We start from the raw sequence: 13,250 nt of genomic DNA on the forward strand, positions 1-13,250 counted from the left end.
CTGTTCTTGGTTTCTTAGGTTTCCATCCATAACTTTTTTAGGCATGTACAAGCAAATAAAAATGTAAACTCATTTTTTTTCTCATTTTCACACAAAGAATGGCATCATATACATACTGTTTGCTTTTTTGACTTAATTTTTCTCAGCTGTCTTCCCATATCACTAGATAGCTTACTCGTTTTTTTTGTTAACTACTTGGGATTCCATTATATGGACATGCAGTCATTTAACTAATTCCCTATTAATGGGCATTTGGATTGTTTCCAGACTTTGTATATATGTTATTTCACACATATATAAATATGTACTTGTAGAATAAATTCCCCAAAATGAAATTTTTCAGTGAAAGACCATATGCATATGTAATTTTGAAAGAAATTAGAATACTGGCCTCCATAGAGGGTGTTTAACAATTCATATACCCACCTGTAATTTAGACAGTGCCCACTTAGCCACAACCTTACAACAGATGTTATTAAAAACTTGGATTTTTGCCATTGTGATAGATGCGAAATTACATTATCAATGGGTTTTACTTTGTCTTTTTTCTCATTACAAGTGATTACCATGTTTAAGAGCTATTTGTATTACCTTTGTGTTCAGATCTTGTGCCATTTTTATCTTTTTATGAATTTCTAAGAGTGCTTTATTGGTTAGGAGTATTAATCCTTTCACTATAATGAGTTGTAAATTTTTTTTCAATGTGTTGCCTATCTTGACTTTGCTTAATGTGGTTTTGTCATGCAAATTTTTATTTTTATGCAGTCTAATGTATTGTTCTGGTGGTTTCTGGACTGTGAGTCAGAATGCCTTCTTCATTCCACAGCAATAATTCACCTATATTTTCTTCTGGAACTTTTATATTTTAATTTTTTTAAGTCTAAATTTGTATTCCTTTGGAATGTATCCTGGCGTAAGGTGTAAGTTATGGATCCAAACTAATTTTTGCCCAGATGATTACTCAGTGATTCCAATATCATTTATTGAACTGTTCATCTTTTCCTTACTACGAGTGTGAGGTGTTACATTTATCATACCTAAAATCCCACGAGAACTTGGCTCTCTATCTGGATTCTCTTTCTATTTCACTGATCTATGTACTCATGCACCAGAACCACACTATTTTAATTATTTGGGGTCTATGTTTTAATATTTGGGGCATTGGTTCTGTCTCATTCTCACCTTTTTCCCCCCCACAATTTTCTTTAGCTGTTCTTGTTTATTCCATATGAGCTTTAAAAAAAAGTCCTTTAACATAATGGATCCCTCTAAAACTCTGCCCAACTCAGTGTTTTCTCTCAAGGATTGCACTTTTAACCATTCAGTGTGTCACTGTCCTTTTAATTTGATACTTTTCCTGATACAGACCTACTTTTTACTGCCTGTTGTGTTTTTTCTGTATTCTACTTGCCGGTGCTCAAACAGGTAAGGGCAGAGAGAGGCAGGACGTGTAGTGCCTGTGTAGACAGAATTTCATCTGTATTTTAAGATGAAAAGATCTTTTAAGATCTCTATTTTAAGAAGATTTCCATCTTCTATTTTAAGACTTAGCCTCTAAGAATCATTTGAGAACTACATAGCAAATCCATATTTCCTTCTTTATTCCATTATGAATTCTATGTCCAAAAGTTGGATATCTGTCCAAGATTCATAAGAAAATAGGGAGGGCCCCTTAAATGAGCATTAAACCTGTAAAGTCAATAGGCAGTAGATAAAAGTGCCAGAAGTCAGCTTAAAAACGAGGTCTGCCCAAGGAGCAGGGTCTGATGCTCGTTCACTGTTCCAGGATTGGGGATGCAGTGAACAGACAGAGAAGTATCCCAGCCAGCGCGGAATTGACGAATTCCACAGCCTAAGTAGGTTACATCTCGTTTAGAATGAGAATGCACCAAGAGAGAGATTCTATCAGCTGAAGAAGAACAGCTCACAGAAACCTGTCTAGTGGAGAAGGTGCCCTCGATGTGGACGAATCTGTGTCTGCTTGACAGTGTCACCGAGTTGTCAGAGATTGAGTAAAACCCATTAAAGTCGTCCACCTAACACCCCTCGGTCAGAGCAGAGGGAGCACTTGTCATGTAGTGTTCTGATACAATTTAACTTTCCCTGTGGATTTTTCACAGGATATACCAGTGACACAAATCCCGTGGCCCTGTAGAGCACTGCTTGTTTATCCCAAACGTACCCTTTCCCTTTAACACCTCGGCTACTGCCTTCCAGGACTCGGAACTGCAAGGAGACTGGAAGAGCTGTTGTAGGTTAATAAGGTGCACGGGAAACTGAGATTGAGTCAAGAAAACGACCTGGTGACAGGGAGCAGTCGTGAAAGGGAGGGGTTGTGTGGCTCATGTCGGCTGAAGAGAGCTGGCATCTGAGCTCCAGTCCAGAGGCTGCAGTCCAGAGGCAGAAGGTCTCCTGAGGCAGTCTCGTATTCTGAGTGGTAGGGCAGGCCAGGTTTGGGGGCAAAGAATTACCGCTGGCACGGTATAGTCCATTTCTGGGGAAACACAGGACAGGTCCCAGCCACAGGTCAAGGAACAGAGGTAAGGAATCCATCTTTGTAAAAACCATTAGGTGCTGCTGAGTCACTGGATTTGGCCTGAGGCTGGAACCCACACTTAACCTGGGCAGCGAGTCTCAGAACCTCACACTGAAGGAACCCACCCTCAGCGCCCAGGCCCAGAGGAGCTGGGCAACAGGGACGGGAAATCCGCAGATTGAAGTTGGGGCACAAGGACATCACTGCGGACTTCAAGGTCCTGTGACCCTTTGGTGCACAGTCCCCTCATGGCCCCCTGTGGTGGCCAGGGTAGGGCTGATGGGAGGGCACTGCTGCTTTTGTGCACTGGCCCACAGACACCACATCCGAGCTGTGTCTGTCACGTCATAGGCACTCGACAGACACTGGCTTTTCCAGCCTGATCCTTTCCAACAGCTCTGCCTGGACCGTGACAAGTCTTAAGCAGCATTACAGTGGTATCTCGGTTTTCGAACGTCTCCGTGGACAAACGTTTCGGTTTACGAATGCCATAAATTTTATGGATCTATGGTATCATTAGACAGTAAAATTCATGCTAAATTTGCAGTTGTAGGGGTTGATTTTAAAGGTCTGTAACGGAATAATCCATGTTGCATTACTTTCTATGGGGAAACTGTGTCTCGGTTTTTGAACGTTTCAGAACTCGAACGGCCTTCTGGAACAGATTATGTTCGAAAACCAAGGTACCACTGGATGTAGTTTGAAATGTTAATTAAAATTCTCACATAGACAAAAAATGGAAATGCATATTAGCTGTCTTTGATCAGCCCCAGACCAGTCTATTTTACCATGTAGTCATCTAAAGGGAAAGCAAAGTATTTTTTTAACCAAGTTTCTTTAGTTGGAAATCTTGATAAAGTTTCAAATATTTAGACCCTTTAGTTCTCATGTAAATTCACCTTTATTGCTAAAAACTAAAAGCAATTCTAGTAATATGCACTATGTAACTGTAAATGGGAATGTTCTCAAAGCATTTCTCACGCTCCAGGCTTTCCTAATGCTTATTCCTCTCCTCTTAATAGGGGTTAAGTGAGCAAGGCCACCAAAAAGCGGTTCTTGGGATTTTGGTAAAAAGAGGAAATCTGGACTGCACTAGTGACTGTGCCTAATCTACACAGCCAAACATGGTACCTGCACAGTTACTAACATGCCTGAGATACTCAGGTAAGAACGGACATAACTGTGGTTGATAATTGTACATACACCTTAAGAGTAAAAGCTTCTCACCCTCCACAAGTGTATGTAGGACACCCCAGACGCCTTGTTCACCGGCTCAATGAAATGGGTTAATTGTGAAAAGGGAAAAGAGCCAATGAAAATGGCTACACAAATCAACTGGATTTCTTAGGTGCCTACTTCTGCAGTTAATTGTCTCCACATATTTCTGGTAGATGCCAGAAGCATTTGCAGGCAGCCTTTTAGTGCCCAATCAGAGTACAAGAAGGTACAAACTTTGTAGGGATCTTGACTCTTCCCCATCAATTTTTAACTTTCATTATGTTTCCTTAAAACAAGGACATTTGGGAACTTTAGAACCAGTAATCACCATTCCTTAACTTCTCTTAGCCTTTACTATTTCATAAATAGTAAGGAGTAGCGTTTTTAGCGTACTTAGCAGCACAAGTAAGTTGGGAAGCTAAAGGCAATTTGCATTTTCCTTTCCATCCATACCTGTACCATTTCACAGGGTATAGACATGAGTGTTTACTAAGGAGACAGATCATGTGACACAGAGTTTTTAATCGTCTAGATATGTTTGTGCTTTAGCATTACTTTTTAAAAAGGGGACGAAGAGAAAAACAGGCACTTAGAACATTTTTATCCTTTCCAATAAAAAATAGTTCAAATAAATACTAGCAGCTTTATCATAAAAATAGGTTATGGCTTTTACTAGTTAATGCCTATTAACTATTTCAATTTTCCTGCCAGTAATAACAATAAAAAAGTGTTTATACATCATAGGATGAGTATAATTGCATGATTTTATTGATATTTTTATCACTGTATTTAAAAATGTACCTACCCTGGAATGAGCTAATCCTGAAGAATGCAGTACATTCTGAAAGCCTGATTGATGTAAAGGAGTTTTAAGCACATGCTAAGTATGCCTTTAAATTCTCCTAAGTATTAGTAACAAAAACAGTGTGGTAAGTGACAAGTCAGGGTGTTCTTAGAGCTGTGTAGATTAACACTTAAAATATCTTAAGGCAACCTGAATAATCAGTGCAAATTTTGCTTCAGTGTAGAATTTCCCCTGAAAGTAACTATTTTAAATGATACATGACCCAAATTCTTCCACACTGAAAGTCAAGAATGTTATGTGCCATTATGCAAGGTATAAATGAAAACCCCAATCGTGACCATGTAAAACTTGAAATCCCAATTTTATATACCATCAAGGTAAGAGAAGTAGATTTGATCTCTGTGAAATCAGTGCCCAGAGATAAATTATTCCTGAAGACCAAAATGGGAAGAGATATCTGAAAGGGGGTTGTCGTGGAGGTACGATACGTACTGACAAAAGCTCTTCCCCCTGCTCTCCCTGTCCCAAGCTGTAAGACGCCCTCGGCAGAGCAGAATACTTTTCTGGTAACAGGACTTGCTCTAGTACCTTACCTCTGTTTTGTAGAAAATCAGAGTATTTAACCTCCTTAAAGAGCCAGTCTCCTGATACGGGCAGTTTTACAACTGTATATTCTACAACTATATATTCTTGTATATTCTATACACAAGAATATATTACATATATTATATACATATCTCTTGGAGGTTTCAGAATGGCACTTATGTCGGGGAAACTAGTATTGCATGACAAGTGTTTCACTTAAACGGCTTATAAGCAGTTGTCTGGAACCTGCCCGTTTTACTTGACTAAGAGACAGGAATCACGCTAGAGAATATTGCAGTGCTTTTCCCATTTTAAACACGCAGCTTCTAGTGGGCTGCTTTCAGGGCTATTTAAAAATAAAGGGCATTGTTTTAAATATGTTTGGGAATGAAAGGAAAACTGTTAGGATTCCGTACAGTCTTTTGGCTCAGGGGCCAGGGGCATTTTTTATTAATCCCCTTTTGAGAACACCTTCTTTGTTCCCTGAATGTAACGAACAGTCAGTGAGTTGGGAAAGGTGCTGTCTTGCTGAAGTCCTGAGGTATAATGGGTCTTAGACTTCACTGGGCTGAAAAACTGTGCAAAATCTCTGGAGAGCGCGGAGGAGTTTCAAGAATGTAAGTTGAGTCAACTCTATCGACATTTTTAACCTTATCATTGGAGTGTACACATAGTGGCCTCTTGAACAGGAGTGCCAAACTTGGCAGAATTGAGGAGACTCTTGGAGGCATCAACTCGCTGGGCCTAAAGGAACTCTACCGAGCCAGTTACCTCATAGGGAGTCTGTTGACATTCTGCTACTTTCTAACTTTCAACCCTGGAGCTGTATTTGGAGTCTACCAGCGTTGGCTTTGTAGTCGTCAGCCGTATCTAGTCTACCAGCGTGGAGCTCAGAATCTGGGTGACCTGAAGAGGTAAGGATTTGAGGAATACTTTAGTCCAAAAGCCTTAAGAAACCTTCAGACCATATACTGTATACTTTTAAAGTGAATTATGCATAAAAGTCTGTGCAAACTAGAACATATATTGCAATAACATTCTCAGAAACCCCTAGTATATTTTAGCATTATTAAGTTATATAAAATACATCTTTATAAAAGTACGGAACTTTTTAAAGTTTAAATTATACCCACTGAGATAGGCAGCCAGGCTCCCTTTTTAGTACTAAAATAAGGTTTTATCAATCTAAGTTATTATTGCTTAGTCTATGGAGCCATTAGAAACTTGTAACAAATAAAAATCAAGTCCACTTTCGTAAGGAAAAGTGCCCTAAAAATTCAGCTGTCATTAAATTAGTCTTTCTGAAGCTTTCAGAAGCTTTCAACTGAGGAGTCTTCCATAAAACTGTTAACTGGTGCTACCCATGGCTTGGTTTGTCCGGATCCAAAACGGAGTCTGGTGGTAAAGCTCCCACTTGTGCCAGGAAGCTGTTAGTCTGCTGTCCCCAATCATAGTAGTCTGGAGCAAAACTTCAAAAGAAAGAGAGATTATGTCAGTGACTTGAAACATTGTGATCGCTGTTGATGACACGTCTGCTTTAGGTAGATACACTGCAGACAATTCCCAGGTTTTTTAAAGTACTTTCTAGAAGCCCGTTCTCCCCTAAGACTGTGCTATGTACAGGGAGGGGCTAGACCTGCGCTCACAAAAGTTGACTGCACTCTGTAGTGCCTGGAAGTGCAGCATGCCTAGAATCATACACCAATCACTATGTATAACAAAATGTTTTACCAAATTGTATCTGAATCCCAACGTCATCGAGTATAATTCCCTTACCTGTGTGACTCTGGACAGATAGCTTTGGTGTCATTTTATCATCTGTAGAATGAGAGTCATATTGCTAACTACCTGGTTGGGCTTTTGTGAGTTAATACCTATACAACGCTGAGAACAGTATCTTAATATATAGTCAGCAATCACTGTACAATTATTGCTGTTATTTTCTCCTGTCTATGTAGTGGACGGGGTCTTCCACACAGGATTGCCTCAGCTCTTCGTCACTTCTGGCAGGTGAGGGGTTAGGGCACATACAAAGAGAGACACACATGGCTAGCAGGACGTGCAGTAGGGTAACTGGACAAGAGAACCGTGTTAGGGAAGAGGGTTAGGACAACTTCTGGTGTTGGGAAGCCACGATTCACTGGCTCGCTTCCAGATGCTCTGTGCTCCCCACGTCTGCTGGCCTGGTGGGCTGGTCTTTCTTTCCCAAGCACCATCTTTAATCCCATGCGACCGGGACCTCTCTGCTCCTTGATCCACTTAGAAAGCCATGTGTTCGTCCAGCTTTTCCTCAGTTCCCCACCGTCACTAAAGCAAGGGCTCTCTTCAGAGCTCCTTTAAGGTTTTCTAAGGACTTTTACATCGTTTTTCATTTCCTCCCGGGGGGAGAAAGTTTATGGTACTATGTTAATGATAGGTCTCTAAATTCGCCAAGGATTGCATTAGCTAAGCTTTCACCTGTCAGAAACATGTCCTGAAGCTCCTTTCACAGAACAGTGCAGGGTGCTGGGACGTGAGCAGAGAAGAGAGGGGCCCAGCCAAGCACCAGGTCAGCCCACTTTGCTCCTCTCGCCCCTGCTGGCCTCGAAGTTGGGTTGCAGGATGGGACATGGAGATTACCAGGCAGGCAGTGGCGTGTGGCTGAGCAAAGAGGAAGGGAATCCTGCAGCTGCCCCCGCTCCTGTTGGCCGACCACACCCACTGAGGTCACAGCCCTGGGAGGGTTTCTGCACTGCTGCAGTTAGTGTCACACACCCACCTCCTGCTCCAGGGTTTCCATGAAGCCATGTTCGTTTGGTTGGAATCCATCTCACGGGGCAGCCCTCACCCTCCAGTCCCGCCTCTCTAACTCGCAGCAGGGGCTCACCTTCCCTGAAGACCCTGAGGGGCGATGTTCCAGGCAAGGTCATCGTCACTGTCATATCTCCGAGGGTTGTCAAAGAAGTAGGATCTGGGACTGAAGCCATGGCTGGGGACCATTCCAGGGCTGGTCTGGAAGGACAGTTACTGGTTTAGACACTGCCTCACACTTGACAAAAACAAGATCTCCTTGATGTAGACAAAGCCCATTTCACTTGCTTCATACTTCAGAGGTACTGACTTTTATCAGTACAGACAATATCTCCTTTCGGAGTTCTGCTTGCAACAATACATTATCATAGTTTTAATCCCTTATCGTCACACCAGACAACACCCAAATCAGCCAAACTAGGTGGTCCTACATTGGACATAAACCTACATGATAATGTGGGTATACACAACCATTTAAAATAATGAAATAATAATGATGAAATAATTTTGAGAGAGTTTATTATCCAGTTTCCATACGCTGCCTCTATAATCTGTACACCCGGTTTCTGTCCCCAAGCTGAGTTTACCTCTGAAAAAATTTCAACTGGTTTCAAGTAAGCAGATCAGAGCGATGTGATATGGTAAACCAAATGTGGCGTAAAATCCAGCATTTGTCTGACATCCTGTACATATCATCAGTGGTCTACTTAAAGGTTAACCAACCGTATGAAATAAAGTTGTTATATGGTGGCTAACTATACGTGAATTCCTGCTTTTCTAAGACTAACCGAGTATAGGAAGCAAAATGGAATTTACACAATGTGGGATGCCTTAAAATTTACCATTTGTAGTTCACGAAACGAAGTTGGACCTTACCTCACACATACACAAATAACTCAAAATGGATCAAAGACCTAAATGTAAGAGTAAAAACTATAGAACTCTTAGGAGAAAATACAGGGGCAAATTTTCATGACCTAGGATTTGGCAAAAAAGTCTTAGAGAAGACACCAAAAGTATGAGCAACAAAAGAAAAAAAACAAAAGACTTCATCAAAATTAAAAACTTTTGTGCTTCAAAGGACATCATCAAGAAATTTAAGACAACCCACAAAATAGGAGAAAATATTTACAAATCATATCTGACAAGGGACTTCCATCTAAAATATATAAAGAACTCTTAAACTCAATAATCAAAAGACAATATAAAAATGGACAGAGGATCTGAAGACACATTTCTCCAAAGAGGACATACGCATGGCCAACAGATATATGAAAAGATGCTCAACATCACTCATCCTCAGGGAAACATAAGTCAAAGCCACAATGAGACGTCACCTCACACCTGTCAGAATGGCCCTCATCAATAAATCAACAAAGAAGTGCTGACAAGGAAGTGGAGAAAAGGGAACCTTCGTGCACTGTTGATGGGAATGTAAATTGGTGCAGCCACTATGGAAAACAGTGGAAGTTCCTCAAAAAATTAAGAATAGAACTACCTTAGGACCCAGCAATTCTACTTCTGAATAATTATCCAAAGAAATCCAAAACACTAATGAAAAAGATATATGCACCCCTCTGTTTACGGCAGCGCTATTCACAATAGCCAAGATATGGAAGCAACCTAAATGTCCATTGGTAGATGACTGGATAAAAATGTAGTATAGTATATATACATAATGGAATATTACTTGGCCATAAATAATGAAAACTTGCCATTTGTGACAACTTGAATGGACCTAGAAGGTATTATGCCAAGTGAAATAAGTCGACAGAAAAAGTTAAACACTGGATGATCTCACTTATATGTGGAATCTGAAAACCAACAAATAGAAAACCCTGGAGCTCATAGATATGGAGAACAGAGTGGTGGTTACCTGAGGTGGGAGTGGCAGGCAGGAGGTGTGTGTGTGTGTGTGTGATATTAGTGAAGGTACAAACTTCCAGTTATAAAATGAGTAAGTCTTGGGGATGTAATGTACAGCATGGCAACTATAGTTATTAATACTGTATTGTATGTTTGAAAGTAGTTAAGAGAATGGATCTTCAAAGTTCTCAGAAGAAAAACTTGTAGCTGTGTGGTGATGGATGTTAAGTGGACTTAACTACACTGATCAATTTGCAATATAGAGAGATACGGAATCATTACGTTATACACCTGGAAGTAATGGAATGTCAATTTTACCTCAATTTAAAACAAAATAATTTATCAGTGTAAAGTGTCCTGAGACCAAAAAGTTTGAGAAAGGCCATTCTCTGGTCAAGGCCCATCTATCAGGTTGGCTTCTGCACCACTCCTGTCTTACTCTTTTTTTCTATTCCTGGTTCATTAGTGACTATCCAGAGATAAATACAAAAAACACAAAGTAAAACACAACAGATTGGTTATTATATCTATGCTTTCCTTACCAGCCACATTTTGCTCACATTGGACAAAAACCATTCATTATACTTTCCCATGGGTTTGAAAGACCACGGATTCAAAATTCTACCACTAGTTAGAGTGGTTGGAATACTTTACGGAGCCCAGCTCCCGGGAGCTTGCGTCTTCTGTCTTGCCCTCATAAAGACATTTATATAAAGTTAGTTGAGCAGAAATGTGACCAAATTGAGGGAGTGGCTTTAGCATTCTTCACAATAATGTTCTTAATTCCTACGGCCCCCTTCCCGACTCACCATCCAGCATAAGACAGGGGTGAAGAAATGAATTGCCATTCTCTATTTTCCTTTGCTAAAATAGAAGTTTATAGATTTGGTTCACAGGGAGGCTATTGTTGCATCAGGAAAAATAGTTCAACAGTCTGTCCAGGCCCTGACATGCGACTTACTTTCATTTCTTCTGTAAAACAAAGTTAAACTGAAAAACATATTTCCCTCGAAGGAGAATTAAGGGAGAAGAAAATCTCAAATAAGGGACTTTTTTATATCACAACAGGATGAAAAAGGCTCTCTATTGGAAAATCTAAGAAAAAATTCAAATTGAGTATCTTGTGATTAGAATGAGGAGGTATTTTCTGTAAATACAAAATGATTTACTTACAAGGTCCTTTGCAGGATTTCTAACTCGGAAGAAGTAAACAACTAAGGTGGTAGGTAAGAGCTCCCACACAAAAAGGACCACTCCAAACACTACGTAGCCAGCATCTCCCAGCTGGTTCTTCAGGTCGGCCTGTTGAGAGAGATGGAGAAAGTGGTGTCACTAGAGCGAGGGCAGAGGAAATAAGTTTGACTCAATTCTTTCTGATGTGGACAGAAACAAATTCTCATTGAGTGGAATCCTTTCCCTAAAATGTACATGTTGAAATCAGATAATACTAATGGTCCACCCTCAGGTGGGAAGTTACTTAAACCATTCAGGGCAGATAATCCTCTTCTTCAGGATATTCTAACATGGAAACTGCCACTCTGATGTTTTATAACATCACCCTCCAAAATCTTCCTTATGTCCAAATTAACTTTCTCAAATTCAAGCTGATTTTCTTTCTTCAATAACTGAGTAAGAATACACTGCCTTCTCCCAATTCTTGAGAGCAGCGTGTCTGTTACACTGTCTCATCCCTAGCATAAACCTGACAATTTCTAAACTTCTCTTGACATTAACTTTATCCTATTCTTTGCCCTGTAAGCTCCTTGCAGGCTAGACTGTCAAGAAAATAATTCTCAGAGTCCCGGAATGCCAGGCTTCTGGAGCAGAGAGGACCGAGTGGCCATGGTTGTCTCCCTGTGGGGCAGACGGAAGGTGTGTGAGGGACATGCAAGGTTGTGTTTGGGTAACTGTACCAGGAAGCCAACATTTCAAAGAAAGACCATGCACCAAAATCAAACCATGAAGGGCCCATCGCCTAACCTTAATCCTTTTCCTATAATGGAGTATTACACCGTATGTAAGTACATTAACCGAAACAGATCATGTACTCTTCAGAAAGATTCCTCACAAACTTTGCATCTCATATTCCACCTATAGTATGTCTCAATAGTTTGTCGCTCTTTTTCCATTTTACGTGGAAGACATGTGCAACTTGTGGCCATTTGTTTTGCTCCTAGATTCTCTCGGTTACAACACATAGGTTAGGGTTCTAGATCTCTGAATAAATAGCCCCTAACAACAAAATTTTTAAATTTGTGATATTTTACATTTATCACAATTACAAGCTCTTACTTGAAAGAAAAACTGAAATAGCTATTTTGGAAAACCAAATTTCTGTTGTTTCATGGTACACGGGGTGAAATAGTTCTGGGGGTGGATGGTGCTCATGGCTGCCCAGCAAGATGGGTAAACTTCAAGCCACTAAGCTGAACACTTACGAATGGTTAAAATAGTAAATGGTATGTATATTTTCCTAAATGAAAATCCTGGGTGTATTCCAATAAGTCTAATTTATCAATGTTTGAAGTTCAGATTTTTATATATTTGAGTCTCCAAACAGGGCAGAGCTTCAGCAGTGCCTGGCCCCACTTTCTCCCAGCTGTATTTGTGGTATCGGTCTGGGTTAGGGGTGGTGGTAGTCGCCGCTGCTTTAATCCTTTCTCTTATTCTGAAGTGCATCTTGTCCTCACAGGTTTAACTTATCATGGTCATTTTATTCTTTCTTCCAGAGTCTCAGTTTAGTCCAGGTTCCAAGCACCACTGGGATTTTAGAAAAGGATCTGTATACAGTTGGGTACTCAGTATTTTTCTAGGAAAAGCTAAGGCGTTTTTGCAGTTCAATCCAACAGGCTCCTATTATAGACATTCTAGGTCTTTATGGTAATGGCTTCTCCGTGTGGGTCTCTTCCTCAGGGGACATCAGCTCCTACAGGCAGGGGGTCTGCTCATTTCCACATCCCCACCTCTCTGTCCAGGGCTGGAGACAAAGAATCGGTATTTCAAGGTACAGATGAGAGTGTGAACTCACTGTTACGTATTGTGAGATTCTGTGAACATCGGTGCCCGATGGTTCGTTTGCTTTATGACGTGTAACTTGTGAGACAACGAGTATCAGAGTGAGACGGCTGGTGAGTGAGCTCTGACTAACCACCACCTGAACGTCCTCAGTCACTTGCGTCTGAATTTCCTGAAATGCTGTTAGTGTTCGTGCTCCATTACAAAATTTCTCATAACGTCCTAGTTTTATGTATTTTCTGAAACCTACACGTTAGGTGATTTACCTGTGCAAATGTCACCCTTTAATAAGACCATCTTACAATTACATGGGAGCACTTGAAGCAATGTAAGTACTGCTTGACAAGAGCCCCAGCAGGTAGAGGAGAATGAAGTACGCCCATGTGTGCACGGGTACGTGTGTGCGCGTGTGTGCACACACATCCGAGTTCCTCA

At 40.7% G+C, this 13,250-nt stretch overlaps 1 protein-coding gene across 2 annotated transcripts in view; it reads right to left on the reverse strand.

Moving 5' to 3' along the window:
* Positions 1–876: 876 nt before the first annotated feature.
* GPR137B (G protein-coupled receptor 137B) overlaps positions 877–13,250 on the reverse strand; it is a 38,890-nt gene continuing 26,516 nt past the window's right edge. Inside the window, exons 5-8 of one of the 2 annotated variants that reach the window (XM_081039143.1) lie at positions 10,974–11,102; positions 8,011–8,135; positions 6,506–6,613; positions 877–6,050 (exon numbers count right to left, since the gene is read on the reverse strand). In XM_081039143.1, coding sequence (XP_080895269.1) covers positions 6,035–6,050; positions 6,506–6,613; positions 8,011–8,135; positions 10,974–11,102 — 378 coding nt within the window. In that variant the 3' untranslated portion in view covers positions 877–6,034. Of the gene's footprint in view, positions 6,051–6,361; positions 6,614–8,010; positions 8,136–10,973; positions 11,103–13,250 lie in introns of those variants that run through there. The other variant, XM_081039144.1, reaches the window with a different exon arrangement.

This window comes from Rhinolophus hipposideros (genome assembly GCF_964194185.1).
Source record: "Rhinolophus hipposideros genome assembly, chromosome: 26".
Classification (NCBI taxonomy): Eukaryota; Metazoa; Chordata; class Mammalia; order Chiroptera; family Rhinolophidae; genus Rhinolophus; species Rhinolophus hipposideros.